At 39.1% G+C, this 22,099-nt stretch overlaps 2 protein-coding genes across 5 annotated transcripts in view; one reads left to right on the top strand and one right to left on the bottom strand.

The window, feature by feature from the left end:
* The window catches only part of plxnb1b (plexin b1b), a 110,434-nt gene that overhangs the window by 26,164 nt on the left and 62,171 nt on the right, over nucleotides 1-22,099 (bottom strand). For both annotated transcript variants that reach the window (XM_007253326.4, XM_015606903.3), the window contains exons 4-11: nucleotides 14,854-14,993; nucleotides 14,111-14,414; nucleotides 12,567-13,379; nucleotides 9,536-9,718; nucleotides 5,126-5,254; nucleotides 3,782-3,882; nucleotides 2,571-2,703; nucleotides 1,562-1,718 (exon numbers count right to left, since the gene is read on the bottom strand). In XM_007253326.4, the coding sequence (XP_007253388.3) occupies nucleotides 1,562-1,718; nucleotides 2,571-2,703; nucleotides 3,782-3,882; nucleotides 5,126-5,254; nucleotides 9,536-9,718; nucleotides 12,567-13,379; nucleotides 14,111-14,404 (1,810 nt within the window). In that variant the 5' untranslated portion in view covers nucleotides 14,405-14,414; nucleotides 14,854-14,993. The remainder of the gene's footprint in view (nucleotides 1-1,561; nucleotides 1,719-2,570; nucleotides 2,704-3,781; nucleotides 3,883-5,125; nucleotides 5,255-9,535; nucleotides 9,719-12,566; nucleotides 13,380-14,110; nucleotides 14,415-14,853; nucleotides 14,994-22,099) is intronic.
* lhfpl4a (LHFPL tetraspan subfamily member 4a) overlaps nucleotides 1-22,099 on the top strand; it is a 168,200-nt gene that overhangs the window by 135,726 nt on the left and 10,375 nt on the right. The gene's annotated exons all lie outside the window — the stretch shown is intronic.

The following is a 22,099-nucleotide window of genomic DNA, read 5'->3' as shown; positions in this document are numbered from 1 at the left end:
GCTTGCAAGGAGGGTCAGTGTGGGGAAGCCCCGCCCTCCTCGCTGTGAGTTCAGGCAGCTAGTTGGAGCTGCTGATGTTAAAACATACATGCAGCGATTTTTCTAAAAGAAAGGTAACGGTAGTCTAATCATGGAAACTGTGATGAGATTTTTCTGATAGCTGCTTAAAAATACTCCGAAATAAAACACACAGATTAAACCTCTTAAAATAAAAAAATTACAGCTTGTGACTCAGTTTAACTAGAAATGTGGAGAGGACCGACATTAACTGAACTGATCAGGGGTGGAGTGATCAAAAGGAAGAAGTATTAATTAAAATTTATTGTGTAGGCCCCTTAGGACTAATTTTTACTGATGAAACATATCTGGTCCATGTCCTTTTAGTAAAAGCTCATAATACCATTTTTAGGTCACCAACAGTCATTTTGCAGAATTTGTGCACTCTTTGTTCAATTTTAAATCCATTAAATAAATAAAAAATATATCATATAAAAGAGTGCATTTATTACAAAAAAGACATGAAATCTTAAATAAAAAAAGATATAGAAAAGGGTTTTTAATTTGGCTGTATTAAAAGAATGGCATATGTAGGAATGTCCACAACATGTTCAGATTCTGATAATCTAACTGTAGTGTGTAAGTGGTTCACGTGGTTATTTTAGATTTTTTGTAAACCTGTTTTAAAATGTAAGGGATACTGAACCTTCGTTGGGCTGGTGGGACGGCTTTAAGCGGACAGAGGAAAATATCCCTTATTTTGAAATCTAAAACTTGACAGGTATGGAATAATGTCAGGTGTAGGTTAAAGGAGTATAATGTTTGCAGCATTGGGATGTGGACCAGTGGAACTCTTCATGTAATAACACTGAGATGAGACAAGGTGTTTGAGATGAGGTAAGGTGGTGATCATCATAGATGCTGACTACTAACATGTTTTTTGCTGAATGCAATCAGAGAACTACTCAGAGAAATACTCCAAAATCCATAAATTAACATGTATCACAAAAAGTTTAAAAATATATACATTTTGTGATTTTATTACACACTACTTGCATTTTATTGTATCAAAATTGCTACGTAAACAAGTTACTATCATGAATATTTTATACATACTGCATTAAATCCCAACCTGAATTCCAACTGTTCAACATGCAACACTTAATGGATTAAACTTCAATTCTAAAAGATGCAAATCCACAAACAACTACACAGAAGAGGAAGTGGGAATTACTTTCAAACTCCTCAATATTTATTTTCCTCCTCAAAACTCTTAATAATCAAATAATTTTTTTGAAAACACACTGTTATTCGGTTATTCAACTCAACCTAATCACTCCCAAAAAAAGAAGCACATTCATATTACACATTAGAAGTGTAATATGAAGAAATTATTTTAATAGCCACTATCCAACAATGCTGTCAATGTTGAATAAGAAAAAAAAGTCAGTGTGGGGTTTAATCAATGATACATTTATTCTAATTGATTGCAAATAACTATTTCTGTTTCAATAAAAACCTAATGAACAAACTGACGTAAGTCAATTTGGTATGCCTCCCCTACCTTGGCCAGGGGGCACAGTGGGGACTCTCTGGGGGTCAGGGGAGACGCAGGAGACCCCAGTGTTAGTCACCATAGCTGGGGAGGGAGTGTCCTTGAAGAAACAGGAGTACGATTCCCCATCCTGCAGCCTTGGGAGGCGTGGGATAGACAGAGAAATCTGAGGGGAAAGAGGAACAATGGTTACAATTGCTTCGAATTATGCCCCCGTTTCACATTTCATTTAGTAAGTCTGAGCTGGATTGGACCGGTTAGGACTGGAATCGGATAAACTTTATGGCAGTAGACTGAAGTAGGCTAAAGTAAACTAAACAAGACTGGGGTTAAGAAGATTGTCCTGGTCTGTGCATGACTGAGCTCAGCTGAATACAGTTGTTGTTAATAGACAATGCAGTCTGTGCTCCAACCTGCATAATATGAATGAAGCAGTGCTGAACACTAATTATAGCTTCAGCTTAAATACAAGTTAAATATATATATATATAATAAATAATATATATAATATATATAAATATAAGTTAAGAGGCTATTAACATGATCCCTGTGGGACATGCAGTCATGTTAACATTTCATCCACACACTCAGCTCTTCCTTAAACATTCACATATTGCTGCACTCCATCTTTCCCCTGCCCTTCTCCTGTTTCTCTCGACCTCCTGTTTTTGAAACACTGACCACGGAAGATGAATGGCCATTAGCGCACTATCCGAGCTTTCATCTTCAGCTATTAAATCAAACTCACGATTTATGTTGTTATTCCTCCCTATCAGACTGATTTGCACTTCCGTGATAACCATTCATTCCTCAGTCTGACAGATTACTTAAGAAAAAATAACAAGATCATTTTCAAACTACTAAAATTCCAGTCCACACATGCAGACCTACACGCACACACGCATGTGCACACATACACACGTAAAGAGCTCTCAACAGGGTGTCTGACAGCCATAACAGCGAGCAGCATTTTAAAGATAGCAGAGTTCTGAAATAGGCATGAGATAATGTGACATACACTCCGACTCTCCTCTCTGCTGATGTTGGATGGGGTGAGAGCTTGTATAGTCAGACACTGCTGCTCCATATCAAAACTCCACAGCCACTGATCAGCCTGATCTCCACGCAAACACTCCCCCCGCTGACCACACCTGAGAGAGAGAGAGAGAGAGAGAGAGAGAGAGAGAGAGAGACACTGAATATAACAGTAATAGCACTCTCTTATATAATAATGTAAATAAAGTTTATATATAGACTATTTTAATCTGACAGTAGTTTAGGCTTTGTATCAGAATTTTCTGGTGAACAGACCAACAGACTATAAAAAGACTTTGAATATAAAGACTATATATAATATATATATAAAATATTTTAGAGCAACTTCCATTAGATTAAGTTTTTTCTTTATCCTGTAAATTAGTAGGGCACTGCGTGACAGCCATTATATGAAACATGAATAAATGTATGGCTACGTGTGTGGTTGTGTTTATTTTTTATTTATTTACTGGTAAGTTATTTTCTCCACTGTAGATTAATAACAAATACATCAAACAATTAATAGATTTATGAAGTAAACTTCAAGTACTTTATAAAAGAATTATGTAGTGAACAAAAAAAGTGTTTGGCCTCCATGGTCCCCTGACAGAAATAATGACTGACAGACAGAAAGACAATTCACCAAATGATCATGTAAAATAACTGAGAATGACAGATAGACACAAGTCTACATATTATGTACTGGACTGTCCAATGAACATTTAGTAATGATGCTAATCAGCCCCTACTTGTAAATATATCAGTAATGGATGCACAGTAGATCGTCTGTTTGTCGTTACTGTGATATTGGATAGAGTAGTACTGAAACTGCTCTGGACTGTGACATGGAAATCAAAATTATATCCAATCAGTTTCAGATAAGTGTGCAAACGATATGCACAAGCGGTGCTAGATATAAAACACTACAGTTATCATGTTATGAAAATGTATCACAATAGCGATAAAAGATTGGTATATTGCCCACAACCTTTTTTAGTAATTTAGGTACTCATGAAATCAAACAAAAGTGCATCCCTTTAATAAATTATTGAAATCACAGTTGTAATGTTAACTTTTTTGTGAAGGAGATCATATTCGCAACATAAAGCGACATTATATCAATGGTCTGTTCGTATAATCTTTATTTAAGATTAGAAGTTGCTCTGCATTAGTGTGTGTGTGTGTAAATCTTACCTCCCCTCTAGCACACACCACCCACAGTAAGGGTCATGAGCTGAGAGGCATGATTGACAGTCCCGGTGCTCGTTACACTCCGCTACAGGCCTCTTCTGAACCTATTCACACACACACACACACACACACACACACACACACACACACACACACACACACACACACACACACACACACACACACACACACACACACACACACACACACACACACACACACACACACACACACACACACAAACACACTTAATAACATATCATCAATTCTAACTCCACATGTACCTCTTCAGCTGCAAAAACACTCATTAACGCATTCACTCGGCATCAACAATAAACACTCCGTCACCGTGCATGACAAATATACACACCCGCTCTCAATCCCTGAGTTCTAAGCTTCCACAGTCATAACACACGCTGACATCTTGTATATTCACAGCATGATAAAACACACATAAACATACACCCAGCTGTGGCTGCTTCTGTCACCAGCCGAAACACTAGAACAACATTAGCATTAGCTGAAAATAAGCAGCTACATCAACCACTATGACTGTCTAATCACACATACCATCAATAGCCATAACTCCAGTATGAAGGCATTTCTAAACTTAAAATAAATCACAGTGACGGCAGCACTACACTGTAGGGGGCAATACTAAAGAAACAATAACACCAAACTTTTAAGTTAATCTGAGGACAGTACAGCATCTTCTATTAAAGTGGTTAAACATTCAGTGGTCTAATTGCATATGGTCATTAAATCTGTTTATTTTTGAGTCCTAGATTATATACAATATATTGCCTATATATATATATATATATATATATATATATATATATATATATATATATATATATATTGCCTTTCTCTGTCTCTTTTGAAATAAAGGGTATTAAACGGAGTTTATCCTGCTTTTGCTGCGTTTGTCACTTTCTCTACTGTCAAGGAAAGGCTTTCTGATAATTTGCTGTGCTCCAAAGCATTGCGCTAGAGTGCTTGCATTACTGTTATCATCCCCACTTTCCCAAACTCGTTCCAAAAAAATTGATGAAGCTCCATAATTTCAGAGAAAGACCCTGAGGGGTTTTTATCCCTACAGCAAATGTCTAATACCAGGTATTTTTTTTATTTAACCAATTTCTGACAATACATCTCTACATCTACAAGTGTTTTTACATTCATACACTTTTTTCTCTTATTCTCTGGTATTTAATCATACTGTAGTCAAAGCATTCCAAAAATTGTTGTTATGTGTACAATTGTGCATGCGACCAATAAAGTTTTTTTTTCTATTTAAAAATAATAATAAAACAGTTATTTTATACGTATCTAAAGATTAGTTACCATAGTGTTGGTCATGATATATAGGTGCTCTTCTGATTGGTCAAGAATCAGCTCACTGCTGATTGGTGTGTTTGGCTGGATGGGGATGATGGCATATTCCTCCACTTCATCGTTAGGTCCCAAAAACACCTGGAAAACACACAAGGATACAATTTATTAGACTCAGAGCACGTAAAATGACCTGTATTGTGTAGTTGGTAACATTTATACCCTGTGTGCATCATATTTAGATCAGAATTTTGCTTTAATTTATTGTCTTGGCAAACATAACCATCTATACCAACAAGAGCCCTTGGGCTAAACTTCTACGGCAACAACTGCCATTTCCAGTTTTTGTTCCTTTATCCTAATCAGACACATTTTAATCAGACATGAATAAAAAAAAACAGCCACCTCAGAACAGAATTCCCTACAACACACCATCATTTTCTATGTCCTTAATACTTTAGTTCTTGTAAAAAGTAAGTTTGTGCAGATATTTACACGTAAATCATAAAAATACTGCTTTGGTTTTGTGGTCAAAAGCGTCTTTACCCTTTACCACCACTGACACACTGTCCTTTCAGTCCGCAGACAAAATCAGTAAGACGATTCTCATCTGACCTGTGATGTCACCCACTGTTAATAATGTGCAAGTTGTCATTTTGACAAAGGAAATCTGTGTCCTCCATCTCCATAGTGATACCAGTTAGAGACATCTGTACTGAATTCACTTTACAAAGACACTAGTCACACACTCCAGGCTGAATTTAGCTTGAGATGTGGAGACAGTACAGTAAATCATGACAGTTTCATAGTGGATCTTCCCTTTTTTTGCACTGTAACTGTAAAGAACTCCTTTGAAGCAAAACGCAACAAGACGTCTTCCTCTTGCTCACACTTTCACAACAATGTTCTCAGTGTTCCACCTTATCTTCAGCACAAACAGGCCAATGATAAGAAGAGAGATTCTCAAAACAAGCCCAAGAACAAGAAACCAAAGAATCCTAAACTTACTTTACCTATGATACATGCTTATCTCCCTTTAACTCACCAGAATCTGCCCCAGGTATTTCACTGTAGTTACACAAAAACTTGCATCTGTATTTTTGCTTTACAAACATGACGAATGAATAATAAAATATTTGTACTCTCTTCCACTAAGTTAATATTCTTCCCTTTCTCTGTAAAGTTGTATTTTTTTGTTTAAAGTCTTACAAGCTTCAAATATCTTTGTTTGTGTTACATCTGCCATAAGCACATAAGTGCAACAGTACGAACAATAAATAAGCCAGAGTGATGTACAGTAAATGTGCTGCTTCAGACATAATCAAATGAACCAAACTACACTGTACTCTTAGGGCATGTTTACACTTGCAGTTTAGTTCCTTTGGTTCAGACCAAGCAAGACAATGATACATACACTGTGTAGAGTGTTTGGGTTTGTGGTTTAGGACACAGCCGATCTAAACTAAAGCATCAGACAGAAGATTTTAAAGCACAGAAAGGTGGGCAGGTCTGCACAGAGACCCACCTGTCATGATGCAGGCAGATGCAGACAGCATGACTGTGGTGGAGTGGGCGGCCAAGACAAGTAAAGACGGGTTATTGGATTTTCCAAAAACCCGCACTAGAACTCATTTAGAAACTATCAGACACTAGCCTGAGTATGTTTGGTGAACTCCAGAGATCGAAAGGCTTTAACAAACTGCACTAACAATACAATTGAACCAGAGTTCATTTTAATCAAACTAATCAAAACATCTGACACATATAAACTCCCTTAGTCCCTAATTGTGTGATCTTGTTCCCTTAAATGAGACAGAAATATGCAGTAGTCCAAAACACAGGACCTTTTTCCCGTCTTTACTTTCTTGCTCTGCCCCAGACAGCTCTGACCAGCAAACGTGTTATTTTTGTTGAAAGTTTTTGGTGTGCTTAATTTTTATTACTGTGTAAAAACAAACCAGAACAAGGGAAAAACCCTACAACTAGTAGAAAACCTGATAAGAAGACTCTTCATGCCACCTTACACATAAAACTTTGAAGACATTTCAATTATAAAATTATGTGATGGAGCTCCTTCACTCTAGCAGCTCCTAGTAATAGGCATGGTGATTTTAACGTCATGTTTGGCAGCTTCTGTAACTCCTCCCACGGAAATAGAGAGAGTCGGAGCTGACAGGCATCACAGGACTGAGGTGAAAACACAGCAGTTTGGTTGCGGTACATCAGCTCACAGACCCCCTGTGCTGCGGACATCACCCTAGGACTGATGTGGGAAGAGTGCGCCATCTACCCACCTGGAGGGAGCTTTTGCTCCCTCTGAGCGCCGGCGCCTTGATGGCAAATCTGCATGAGCGGGGGTTTGAACCGCGACCTCCCGCTCATAGTGGTAGCGCTTTAGATCGCTGGACCTCTCGCCACCCCACAAGAGCATTGTGTATGGAGAATATACCAGCAGTATGTGCACAACTGAACAAATGTGTCAGCAATAAATCCACTTTAAGGCACATCTAATCATACCCACAATGCTCGTCAGCCAATGATGCTGATCTACGTTCACAGACCCCCTTAATTACAGTACAGGCTCAGAGAACTGGCCAAGAGCAGCTTGAAGCTACACAACAAGAGTCTTAAAGAAGAGTGTTATGTGGATTTGATACAGAGGATAATTATAACTAGCAGGAGAGGAGATTAGAGGTAGGGCAGTGCAGAGCTGTGTAAACACAAAGGGAGCCATTTGTGAGGGCGCATTAGCCACCTGACACACGGCTGATCCTAATAATATTTCTAGAGCGTCAGAGAGGGCTGCAGAGGTCTTTCTTATACAGCCCGTCTCTATTTTAGACCCACGCAGGGCCTCTTGGCAGGAGATTAGAGAGAGAGGGCGAGAGAATATGTTCAAGGTCTGTTTCTCCCCCTTGTGTATGTGGGTATGATTTGGACAGCCAGAAAGACTACTTCTGAACTGTAAAAGAGGGTGATGACCAGCATCAGGTATGTGAGTGTACACTCTCCAGAGCCTTTTCACACAAATCCAGTGAGTCCAAACCTAGATTCACGTGTTTGTTACACTTGTTATATATTTAGGGCAGAGATTCTTAACCTTTTCTTTTTACTGTGTGACCACTTTTTTAGGATTCAAAATATTTTAAGACCCCCTACCCAAATTAAAAATGCATTAGAGAGGAAGAGCTGACAATCATCGCAGGACTGAGGTGAACTTAATTTTGTTTCATATCTGATGTTGAGAGATTTAGAATTAACGGTATGTTTTTCCTAACCATTTGTCACAACAGTAACTAATCAGTGCAGCTATAGTTTCGCTTTCAAAAGATGGTAAACAAACAAAAATAAATCTTGGTCAAATACAATCATTGGTCTGAACGCTTTTAAAAAAAGTTTTCACGCTGCAACAAACCTGATCATGCTTTAGCTGATTCTTTTTTTTTGCAGCACCTTGTAAACCTGCTATTTTGGTTTGGACCAAACAGAGAAGAAAGGCTTATTTGAGTTATTTGAGTAATGGCATAAAATAACCATTTTTGTTTCCATAAAGAACCATGTTTGTAATAAGTTTGATGTGTGAGTGTGAAGAACCTCCTAACTTCAGGTGAATGTGAAGGTTCTTCAAACCTTTGAAGAGATCTTTATACTCACATCTCACATTAAAAACAGGGTTTTTTATTAAACTAAATATGGTTTTATGCTGTCCAGGCTGCATAACATTAATTAAAAAAGTACTGGGACACATGTTGATTTATTGTTTCTTCCAAAAATCAAGTCTGTTTTACACATTTGCAACTCATTCCAAAAGTATTATATGAAACATCATTCCAGAGAATAACTCAATGGAAGGTGGTTGGAAGTAGGTTGATGTTTATAGTCAATCTAATGTCACTACTTTTATATAGGGACTAGACAAGTTACATTGACTAGCATTTGCACATCTTTATCAGCAGTAGGTGCAACTTAAAGAGGCCCAATAAATTCACTGGAAGGGGCAGAGTATGTTGTCTCTTGACCAATCACAGTGTCCGCTAAGTGTTTCGTAGGGTGTGTTCATTGAAATGCTCAATCAAAAATAAAGTAAAATTTTGATTCATAATAATACTATTCTGGTGCTGCACTTATGCATTCTGCCACAGAATTCCAAGCAATCAAGCTTCTCGCTTTTGTAAAGCTGACCACGACTTGTGTCCAACCATATTCTTTTCTTCATTCACATTTTTTTTTTATAAATGTGTGAAAATAACTGCAGTCAAATAAACTTTAGAAGGAACACGGCTATTATACAAACCAATACAAAACAAACACTTGAACCCCCAACACTGACAGCCTTTAAACAAGGGTAAACGGGACCAAGTGGAGACAGAGAAAGAACAGATAAATCAAATTCAGTGAAAAAAAACACACAGAAAAAGTCACCTTGTGTAAATTTCCCTTGGAGTCTCCGAGGAAGGCGATGGTGTGCCCTGCCCGCACGCTCACAGCCACCGCAGTAAGACGGGCCGATGGACTGTCCAGTATGGGCTCGGCCTCCACTGCCACCCAGCTGGCCATAGGGCTGGGGGTGTGATCAGAACCGCAGGGGTAAGCATTTAGTGTGTTCTGGAGAGACAAAAAAAAAATTAAAACAATAAATAGATTGATAAGAGTATGATCAAATACTCAGATACTGTGTGTTGCAGAAACTTGTAAATGAGTCCTTTACCCAATCACTAAGGGCAGTTTCCTGGACACTGATTAAGCAATGCCTTGGAATAGATCAATGGTAAATCTCTTTTAAATATGTTTTAGTCTAGGTCTCACTCTTATCTAAGTGTGGCAGAAAAAAATGTAAAGGTTAATAAATTAAATTAAAATGCAGGTTAACTGTAGGTTAAACTGGAAATGAACTGTATTTAACTATAAAATTATTATTTATATCATAATAATATTATTAAAAAAATAATAATACCAAATCTAAAAATCCAATCAAGTAGGACTTCTGTGGAACTACCAAGAATTTCACTTATCACTCAGTTCAGTAACTTAAAGGTTCTGTACATGATCCATTCTGCCACTAGACAGCTTCTTGGACCAAAACAAATGTTTTTTAAAGCGTCATGCTCAATATACATACACAATATGGAGAATATATCCTAATATCGATGTGAATCACTGTGAACTCAGATCCTGAATTAGTTACTGTAAACGTCTACCTTGCTCTGCCTCCAGCATAGATATTATTGTGCTATTGTTCTCTTAATGTCTGCACTGTGAAGAGCACAATAATAAAAATATGATGTATTTTCCAGCCTTTTAATATGCGTGGTCTCCTGGTCTACAATTTTACAGGAACGGAATAACATGTGGCTGGATTGGCTATGAACACCTCCAGCAGAGAACAACATACACACAGAGGGGCTTGTCATCACCCTCTGCTTAGGATGCCTTTACTCCATCTCCATTTTACATAGTAATATAGCAGCAAATAACTTATCTCTGTGCAAAATATGTTGTAAAACAAGACTCCACTCCACTGTTTTAATACTGACGTTCAAACACCTCCAAACGCCTCCAGACTGCATATACATGTTCAGGCTTAATCACGCAAAATTAAATCAAATGGTTTAATCAATAAGGACACGAACACAAATTACCCCAAAACAAGTCAACACAAAGCACAGCAGAGCACTCCCTGTTTCTCTTACTCTACACGTTTCCCTTATCCTTTTCTCCTTCCCTGTGTCAGAGATTTACAGTGCACAGGCTACAAACACAGCTATGGTAGACATCTGGCCTTGACGTTCAAAGGCTCTAAAACACTTTGCAGAGATTTGTTTCTGCTTTAACAACCAACTAGTCCAGGGTCATCTGGCACCATCATACTGCCCACTCGCTCCAGACACACAGAGACGTTCACACAGACAGGTCAGACCCTCAAACTGCCACACCCATTACTGAATAACAGACTCTGTTATCAGAAATGACAGATTTGAAGGTACATCTTCATCTTCACTGTAATTGTCTCTCTAAAGTCATTATTTCTGTCATTCCTTGCTTTCCTTCCACCCTGACCAGATCATCAATAATCACACCTCCTACTGACTGAGGACACTCAGGAATATTGATCTAAGGAATCCCCCTACCCCGTTTCAAAACATTCACAAACCAGCCCACCCTCACCGCCCCAGGCAAACCAGCAGGGAATGCTGGGAGAACAGAGGTCAACTTTTGTATCATAACCTTTAGGGGGCATCCTTAAATATATGGACAATCAATTCTCCCCTACTGAGCAGCGAGCGGCCCCATCTGTGCCTACACACACACACACACACACACATTCCCAAAGCAACAGAGGCCTTTAAAGCAAACCATAAAACACGTCCAATACAATCCATTTCACCTCAGTGTAATTACTTTAGCACTGAGAACTACTGGATTCATTACTTTAATTTAACTCTACAGCTCAGCGTGCTCTCCATTCTCTACTGGAAGAGGATTTAGCACTGTTTACAATTCACTGGGAATGGATTGTAATATGCAAAACACTGGTAGATACAGTACGTCCAGTTACTGCTGCCTGGGAATGTTCAAAAACAGAAATGGTGGGAATCATAGCATAAATGTAATACCATGAAATCACAAATCAGAATGAAAGGGGTGCAACATTCTGGCACAAATGATACCAATACACAAGTAACATCCAACTAACCACATGGGGTACCATGTGGTACACCTGCAATGACTTCACATTACCTGAAACACCATAGCAACCACCTGGGATACCACAGCATCTGCCTATAAACCGTCAGATGCCAACCAAGCTGCACACCCACTCAGAACCCTGTTTCCTTCAGTTTTTGAATCAGTTTCTCTGATTCTGCTATTTATAGGTATATGTTTAAGTAAAATGAATATTGTTGAAGACAACATTTGTGATTTGGGGCATTTATTTGCAGAAAGAGAGTTCAGAAATCAATATTAAAAGTCTCAAAAGCTTCCAAGCTCCACAGCATGTGTGTGCATCTGCTCTAAATTGTTAGCCAATGATTTTGTTTCCTACAAATAGGCAATATTCTTTGTAAGTTTCTGTAAGTTCCCTGGCCTAAATTCCACCACTCACGATTTACCATTTGAGGTCACAGGACTTTGTACAATGTCAGATTATTTACTGTATATAAAGTGTTTGAATGGTAGTGAGCGGCAGTGTATATCAGTGGGATTTTTCCACGATCAACTCCCCCTAAAACCACACCAAAAATGGCCTCTTCGTGTTAATGTAGGCGTTTCTTGGCCACACCAAACTGAGGAAAGCAGATGTCAGGCCTTTGAGACTTTTTGGACAGTATATACAGTTTACATAACTAAAAAAAAAAAAAAATAAATAAATAAAATTAAATAAACCTCTTTAAAACACCACACCTTTCAGCTGCAGGTATGAACTAATTGGTGTAAGCCAGCTGTCACTCACCACTGGAAGGTTGGCACAGTTTGACTTGACATCATACTCTATGTAGGCGGCATCTTGCCCGTTTACCCGACCCTCTTCCGTGTAGCAGAGGTCACGGGTGGCGTTGATTCGTTTGTCCAGGTCTCGCAGGGAGAACATGCACAGGGCTGACTCCTCGCTGGGCCGGCTGGACGAGGTCGATCGGGTGGAGAAAACCCCCAGGAGGATCTCTTTCTCCTCCGTCCCTCCTCCCGGTGCCACGCCCACCCGGACGGCCTGCAAGAGGTTGTAGTTCTTTCCCGCTGCAGAACGGCAGCTCAGTGGAACCTCCACATAGGAATAGTAAGCAGGGTCATCCAGGCACACGCGGGAAACGTACGAGCGATATTCCCTTGAAGATGACTTCAGGTCTCTGCGATAGAACAGGAAGTAGACATGTGTTCTGTGTGCAAATGAGGCCACAAAATGATGGTCATACTCCGACAGTCGTCCGGCCACAGCCAGCTTGGCCGTTTCCTCGTAGGAAAAGAGTGGCTCGGTAGCTAGGTTGCGGGTGGAGATGGGTGGTTGGCTGCTGGTGTAGCCGCGGCCTACGAACAGCACCGGATGCTTGCTGCTACCTGCCAGCACCACCAGCCCTACAGTGGACACGTCCGGGTCATTGGCCGCTACGTACTGCGTGTCCACTGGCCTCTCTGCTGAGAACAGAACTGTCCCCACTGCATCCAGACTGCGCTTCTGACACGTTCCCTGGTGGACGCTGCCGCAGCTGATCAGCTGATTGCTGTAAGGATCCACCAAAAGCAGCTTGTTGTGGTTGCTGGTCCAGCGGGCCTGTGGATAGAGACAGGCATAGTTATTAAAATATTTAAGAATACCTGAAATTAATCTCAATACACTTTACATAAGCAGTTGCTTAAGACAATATTATTATAAGGGCAGGTAATGTATGCTAATGTTTGTGTTTGGCTGTAGTATTTATTTAGTTTTCACCATTATGTCTGCATAGCTGTCTGTTGTTAGAAGGAGCATTGGATAGGGGGGTAGTTTTTTTCTTATCCCCTTTCCCCTTTCTTATCCTCCTTTTATCTATGATTGAAAATTAAATTTAACTGATATTCCAATAAATAAATAAGGTATTTAAATAGGTAAAAAAAAGGTCAAATAAAATATAATATTTTCTATTTTTAGAGCAATTGTTATATTCAGAGTGCTTTATTACAAACTCAAATAACGCTAGGGATTGTTTTTGATCCCAGTCACATATTAATATTGGACAAAACAAAACCTATTCATTTAATTTAATATGACATTTTATTTATTTACTGAATAAATTTTATGAACTGGAGGATCAATACACTTTAAAAAGTATACATGACATTTTAATAGATTCAATTAAATACTGTAAATTATGCAACATAAATCAACCTTAATTTTTGGTGTTAAGTTTTTGGGAACTTTTTAATTTTTTAATTAGTTATAATGACTACATTAAATAGCATCCTTAATCCTATGTTGCTGAATATCAGATTTATGCACAAAATGTTTAAAATGCCTTAGCCTACCTGGGGACAGTTGGCCTCGCTGATAGGGGGCAGGCATTCGCGGCTGTCCGTCACCGGCCCCGTCTCCGCCTCTGCCTCCAGCTCCAGGTCTGAGGAGAGCTGGAAAAGGCGGTCCCGGGCCCCCAGGTAGACTCGGCCTGAAATGGGGTCAGGGTGCAGCGCAAGGTGCTCGAAACGTGTGTCGTTGCGGAGGAATGAGGGGTAGCGGCCATTGGGGGAGGAGCTCCGAGTAAACGCGCAGCCAATCAGGACATACAGGAGAGCATATAACACACAGACCATGCCGGGTGGCATAGCAACAATTCTGCAAAGAGGAATGAGAAAAGGAGGGTGGAGCACAGAGAGGCAGATAAACAGAGAGAGATAGAGAGACAGAGAGAAAGACAGACAGTGAGACAGAGAGACAGAGAGAAATATATAGAGGAAAAGAGAGAGAGGCTGTGTTTAGAATCATCAGAAATGAAAACAAAATCAATGTATGCCCAAATACAAGACCACAGCAAGCTCATGCACCAACTCCAATTCCAAACCAGACTGTTAAATGGCAAAGCTAAGCCATCTAAAAATAGCACATGACCAGCTCCAGTCTGTTTTGACCAAATGGAGGAATAATCTGTGAGTGAATAAGTGGGTGTGTGTGTGTGAGAGAGAGAGAGAGAGAGAGAGAGAGAGAGAGAGAGAGAGAAAGAGAGTGGGACAGAGAGAGAGAGAGAGACTGAGTAAACAGTTGGTCATCACCTCACCATTTGTTTGGTAATTGTGTGTTAAAGGACCATGTCCCCTCTGGAGAGATCAACTGCACAGTCTGACACACAAACACGCACACACTCACAAAGACAAACATACACTCATTCAATCAAACACACATCCCTGTGGGCACAGCCTAGAAGAGAAAACAGAGACAGAAAGAAATAACGTTAAAAAAAAACTCCCACAAGACATTAATGATTAAAATAAATGGTGAAATCTATTTGAAGCAAGAGATAAATGATTTAAGTAAATGGTGAAATCTACTTGAAGCATATTATGAAAGACTGTTTCACCAATCATCAACCAGTGCACAGGTCAGTGTTTGTGTGTGTTCTGTAAATATTAATCTATAATCTGATTACTAAATCAGTATTGAGATATTCATAAGGCCTCAGTCAGACCTGAAACTGTCTAACTCTGCTTTACTGTGTTATAATGGCTATGTTCAGACTGTCACACCAAACCTGATTTATTATATATCTAAATTGCATACAGACGACCAGACCACCAGAAGAAATCCAATTTTTACAAACTGAATCCAAACCCCCATTTAGAGGTAGTTTGAAATGCAATTACAATCAATCAGATTTGTATAAATGGGTCTCAGCCTAAACACTCTGGCTGTTAAAAACAGGTTTTTGCATGTATTTTGCATCACTCACAATGCGACAAACAACAACCTAATCGAATCCAGAGTGATAGAAGTGTGGGGCTTGAAGAAGAGCGTTAAAAGTTAGTTACCAATGGCAACTTCATTTATCACATCAACTCATGATGTCCCACAACACAAATCTGATCTGATCACTTACAAATAACAGTGCAGACAGTCATCTCAACAGATTAACAGATGATTTGAGAAATGAGTCCGATTTGCCTGCAGTCTGAACATATAATAATCTGAGAAATTGTGGGTTAGGGTGGGGTTCCCTTAGATTTCCCTCCCGCTCCGTCATCCGCATGTAGTGGAAGTAACTAGTGTCGATAGAACAGAGCATATATTGTATGTGTGTGTGTGTGTGTTCCCTCATGAGAATGTGAGAAACTGAATGGCTGTCATACATACATACATACGTACATACATACATGCATAATGTACATACATACTGTACATACAGTACATACATACATACACAGTACATACATACATACACAGTACATACATACAGTACATACGTACGTACATACACACAGTACATACATACACACAGTATATATACATATATACACTACATACATACAGTACATACGTACGTACATACACACAGTACATACATACACACAGTATATATACATATATACACTACATACATACAGTACGGAAATATTCTCACTCCATTTGCCAGTATACATCTAGATCTGCTTAAAGAGGGTATTTCTTATGTGTTTGCAAGTGAGTAAACTCTCAAATCCCTGTATATCTGTGAAAGAATTCTGTGCCTAGCTGTGTAGAATTTGGAAAGCAGCCAAACATTCATGCAATGAGCGCTAGAGGAAGAAGAAAAAAAAAGAGGAAGAAATAACCCTCCAAAGTCTGATTACCACTGTTATCATTCCCTTAATGACCTTAATTCATATCTGCCTCTATATCTATTACTTCCACCATAACAATGTTGTTTTCCTGCAGATAAAGCAGCCGCCTTTATTCTTAGCTCCTAATGGAACTGCAGAGTTCAGGCCCGAGTCAGAGTCGTCTGATTGATGGCCTTCTGTTTGGAAATGAAGGCTGTTATCAGAGTGATAAGACACAGCAGGCAGGTTGGTGCTGGTTACCAATACAGAGCAGAGCCCGGGTACGGAGAATGAATGGAGGAGAGAAGAGCGTGCAATCCCAGTACAGCACTGGGGGAGGGGTGAGAGATGAGTGAAAGCTGAGAGAGAGAGAGAGAGAGAGAGAGAGAGAGAGAGAGAGTGAGAGAGAGAGCGCAAAAAGAGAGAGGGACACAAAACTGACAATGGAAACAAATGAGTTTAAAAAAAGAAAAAAAAAAAGAGACAAATAAATTTGAGAGTTAAAGCAAATGAAGGGATCAGTCCAAACAACTAAAACAAACAGCGTCTCTGACAGAAAGTTCCGGAGAGACCGTCAAGACCGGCTCCTCTGTGCTCCAGCCCACTTTTCTTGGCTAAGGCGAATTTTTTGCAAGGTCGCCCATAACTCTGACACGGGTCAAGCGAGATTTGGCAGGCGCCTTGTACAGTTGTCACTTTCAATGACTGCAATAAAATCTGGAGTCCGTCACGCCGTGTTAGGAAGCCAAAAGCAACAGCAGGCAGCAGTCAGCCAGACATGCGCTCTGCGTGGATCCGTACTCGGCCTGGGACGTGAAAATGAGGAGAGAACTGGGGAATGATAGATATGAAGACAAAGAGCTCATGGGTGGAAAAAAAGGCGAGTGCAATTAATTATAGATTCATCAAAATCACAAGTTTGGCTCAAGCGACGGATTACTCACAAGAGGTACAAAAGCATACAACACTGCATCAAACAGCACAACTGTTCACCAGACTGCTCACAGACTACTTAACAAATCACAGGAATGTCTGTACATGCTGTGAGTGCACAGACTAGTCTCAAAACGTTTTTTCTTTTTGTTTTAAAGTATAAATGAACTCTAAATACACTCATCATCAAAAAAGATTTTGCTCCCAAAAGGAAGTGTTGGATTGCAATGGTTGGTCATGTAGTAGCATCTGTTTCTTCAAGAAATTGCAGCAGTATTTGGACAATCATTGTCCTGTGAAAATAGTGCAGCAGAGTATGTGTTTAGAAAGGAAAGACCCACTGGTTGCATTACCATAATAATGTAATCTTGGCCTGTTGAAGCACCTGTTATGAAGAACAATGGTAATCTGGCCTTGTATGAAATTGCACTCCACATGACGACACCAGGTGTTCTGGACATGTGACAACAAACTGCCTTCACACATGGATGTTGTTGCCCATCTCCACAAACACAAAAGCGTGAATCACTCATCACTGAATGTGACCACTGCTATTTATCTATGTATTTATATTAAGATTAAGCCTTTAACATTCACAGAGCACTCAATAAAAAAAAAAAAAGTATTTCAAATCTGTCTAATCTGTCTAGCCATTATGTGTCCAACATCTTTTCACATTCATAACTCAGAACCTGTTTTTACATTAGCTAAGTTTCTTTCTCCTAATGTAAGAGAGTTTTTCCTTGTCACTGTTGTCACCAGGATTACTGGCATCACTGTGGTGCTCGCTCATTAAAGGCATGGGTTGTAAAAAGTGCTATATAAATAAAAATGAATTGAATTGAATAGTGCAACTCCTAAATACTGATAATTCTTGATTCTGAAGGAATCTGAAATTTCTTTACACTGTCTCCAAATTGTATGATGTATGGGCTTACATAAATGTATGGGAATTTCCACCGAAAGTTTAGACATTTTTTTTCTCTCATTGTGTGAACTTGCCGTTTTGGAGATGTGAAGCTTTTCCATGGCACTTTCAAAATTATTGTTATTACTACATTATCTTCCAAAAGCAACACACTGGAAGGTTTCCTTCAATTCTGGGAATTCTTCCTGCAGTTAAAGTCAATGTCACTGATAAACAGTCTTATGGAAAAAACGACAGAGTTGATTCTTCTCTTTTCCAGGTAAGATAAAATCAGAAACTAATACTACTTTAATCGTGCAAATGTTCTGCTTTGTTGATCACTGTTATTAACATGATCACTCTGTACAGCGTTTGTTAATTAGCATGCTGTGCCATTCACAACACCCACACCCTTCAACACCACCCCCACCATATCTCCACACCTGCTAACAGCAGGACTGGAAACAGTGAGTGAAAAAACTAAAGACGAGGTGAACATGGGACTCGCTCCTTTCCGGTTACTTTCATATTTCATAAATCAAATCACATCCTTCCAGATGCTTTGCAGTGTGTGTGTATGTGTGTATATCTTTTGTCAGTAGCTAGCTGTGATTTGATTGTACCTATACCTTCCTTCCTCTCTCAAACACACTAAAAGCAGCCAGGGGAGGCACTAATCTCTTTATTTCTCTGTTTTTTTTTTTTTTTATCCTTCCCTCCTCCTCTTCATCCGGGGAGTATTCAGTCACCATTAACTCATTCTGTCTCCCAGGGAAAATGTGAGGGTTGGGGAAGGGGGTGTGGTGGGTTGCTTCCTCAATCAGAAAGTGGACCTGCAGGAGAAGGCCTGATTCTTACACAAGTCAAGGCAAAGGTGAACTTGGATCGACTGAACCCTGTTAACACACCAAGAGGTGGTTCAGCAGGCTGTACTAATCCACAATATAAATTTTGGACATAAAATCACTGTTGAGTTCAATATTACTAATCACACAGGACACACTGAAATATAGAACAAAACGTCTAAGAGAAAGAGAGACAGTGCTCCATGTCTGTGCTGAAAAGATGAGAAGAGATCTGATGGAATGTTGAAAAGGAAAAAAACTGTGTGTGTGTGTGTGTGTGTATAAAGGGGGCTGGGAGGGTGAGTAGATGTTAATTACAGAATTTAGTCAGAATGCCCCCTTGATCCCCCCTGTACTCACCCACCAACTCCCTCATTATAGCACTGTTTAGACAAACGACACAATGACATTCCTGCTTTCTAATTAGTGGAAGCCCAAGTAACTCACACACTCACAGACAGATACACACACACACACACACACGGACACAAAGGCTGCATACAATGAGAAAATGAGTCACTAAGAGTGTAAAACACACACACACACAAATGTGTGGTAGTAAGCAGACTGTGTTTATTTGCCAACAGTAAACCCCTTATATACATACTGTGTGGATCTATTATATTATAACCCATGTCATGTATGAAACACATTAATTGCAATGTTATTTTTTCTATATGCAGAGAAAGAGAGAGAGAGAGAGAGAGAAGGAGAGAAAGAGAGTGAAGGAGAGAAAGAGAGAGAGAGAGAGAGAGGGAGAGAGAGAGAGAGAGAGAGAGAGAGAGAGAGAGAGAGAAACAGAACAGTATCTAAAAATCTCTTAGGCCTTCATCTCTCTTTTGGTTCCAGCGGCAGGCCTGACCACGCTTCCTGTTTGACCACAGCTGCAAAGGTGCTGAAGCACAGTGTGAATTTTCCACCACATAAACATGTATTTTATGTCCAAGCAGAGACAAATCTCAGTGCCAGGCCCATCATTTCTGCAGCAGATAACTGTCCACCTGCATCCTTCAAAGCCCCAGCTGATCTCAAGAGCTAGAAACAGACACATATACCCCGCAGTCTACCCATAATTAGCCTTTTCCTGACCACAGTGGGGGACAGGTTGAGGGGGAGCGTATAAACTGAGCACCTAATTAAAGGAAGGGAACATTCTCATCTCCACTCAGACTAGACTCTCTGGGTGGTTTCATAGACAAACAAGTACTGGATGGTTAAAGGATCAGTGCTGGGAGTGAACACAGGAATCTCTACCTGCTCAGACACAGCAGAAGAGTCACAGCCTTGTCTCTCCCTCATACACAAAAACATACATACATACAAAACATATGTACACATACACACAAAATGTGAGCATTAAAAAATGTTTAAAGAAAATGTAAAAATAATATTTCTTTATTTCTATTAGGCCTGGGAAATATGACAATATATAATTGCTCTGTGATGAATTTGTTATTATGATAAATGATATACTTCTCAGTTTAACTGGATGAAGTGCAGCAAATTTAGAATAAAATTAATTTTATTCTGATTATATCTGCCACTACTAATGGATTTTGTCAGTGTGCCAAAATATGATTGCATATCAGGAAAATTATGTGAATGTTACCATATCACCCACCCCTAATTCCTATTTATTAGAATAGTAATTTATGATTGATCAGACTTCTGTTATTATGTAATGATTAGGTTATGGAGCTTTAAAACGAGATGACTCCTGAGGCTGGATCATCTGCTTTTAAAAACACAATTCTAAAAATTACATTTTGAATCTAATATTGACCTGAAAATAATCTGGTTTGAATGTCCTATTGCGCAGCTACCTAATTAAACATTTTCCACTATTGATAACTGGTAAAAAAAGACTATACTGCAAACAGAGAATTTCTTATAAAATGTCAGAATAACTACGAATGCATTTTAGGGCAGCTAAAATGAAAACTTAATAAAGTTGAGAATAAAGTGCTATTACAACTACAATTACTTAGTTCTTAATAGATTGCGACTTTATTCACAAAACATAAACTTCATTCTTGAAATATGACTTTCATCTCAAAATATTATGCTTTTATTCATGAAATCTGAATTCTCTTCTCAAAGTCAACTTTGAAAAATAAAGAGTGATAAGTGGGTTTGACTATCACACTTTTAAAAAATCATACTTCATAGGATTTTCTATCTAAATATTTTTAAGGAAAAAAAGGGCACTGCTCACTATTGTAAAGAGAGACATAGGCAGGACATGTTCAAGTGGCTTGTGAAATATATTACAAGTACAGAATCCTTTGTGTATCAGGTTTAAACATGAGCGCGCCGGGTTGACCTTTGATCTCTATAAACTGCTCTCACTGACCCCACATGAGACTGACCATTCAGTTCCTGACCTCCGTAAAGTTCAGCAGAGCTGTGAAACCTCCAAAACAAGCAGCCGGCCAACAGCAGACAAGAGCTGTAAACTATATATCAAATATTCTCATATCACTGATATTTTTCACTGCTCAGACACTATGATTGATATTTACTGCACAGACAACTATAGCTATTTGAGACATTTTTATATACAGCTTTTAGTTAACAATAGCACACCTAAACAAACCATAGCAGTTAACCATACCAATTATCACCCCAATTGCAGTTACATAGGACTCCTTCTCAAATAAAGTGAGTAACATCACTGAACAATTAACACGCTTGGAGGAGAACACTGAACACCAGTTCTGTAATCTTGGGTAAGTTAGAGAAGTTGATGGATGTAGAGGAAGGGCTTCTTAACCCACCCAGAGAGCGAAAATAATTGTGCTTTCTGAGACTCCCAGCTAAAGAAAGCTGAGCATCACAATGGTCTGAACAGGGGATTGATTACTGAACATGACAAAATTTAAACTGTACTATTTAATTAACACACTACATTAGTACAGTATTAACTATACTAGACAGAACAAACTCTAATTAAAACTACTGCCTCCTCCAATTAAACAAAAACAAACATTTGATTTTTCCACCTGTTGTACTGTACTTTTACTAAAGGGAGGTCCAAACTGCGAC

Source organism: Astyanax mexicanus, chromosome 5 (assembly GCF_023375975.1).
Source record: "Astyanax mexicanus isolate ESR-SI-001 chromosome 5, AstMex3_surface, whole genome shotgun sequence".
In the NCBI taxonomy this organism is placed as follows: Eukaryota; Metazoa; Chordata; class Actinopteri; order Characiformes; family Acestrorhamphidae; genus Astyanax; species Astyanax mexicanus.
This window is presented reverse-complemented; position numbering and strand designations above follow the sequence as displayed.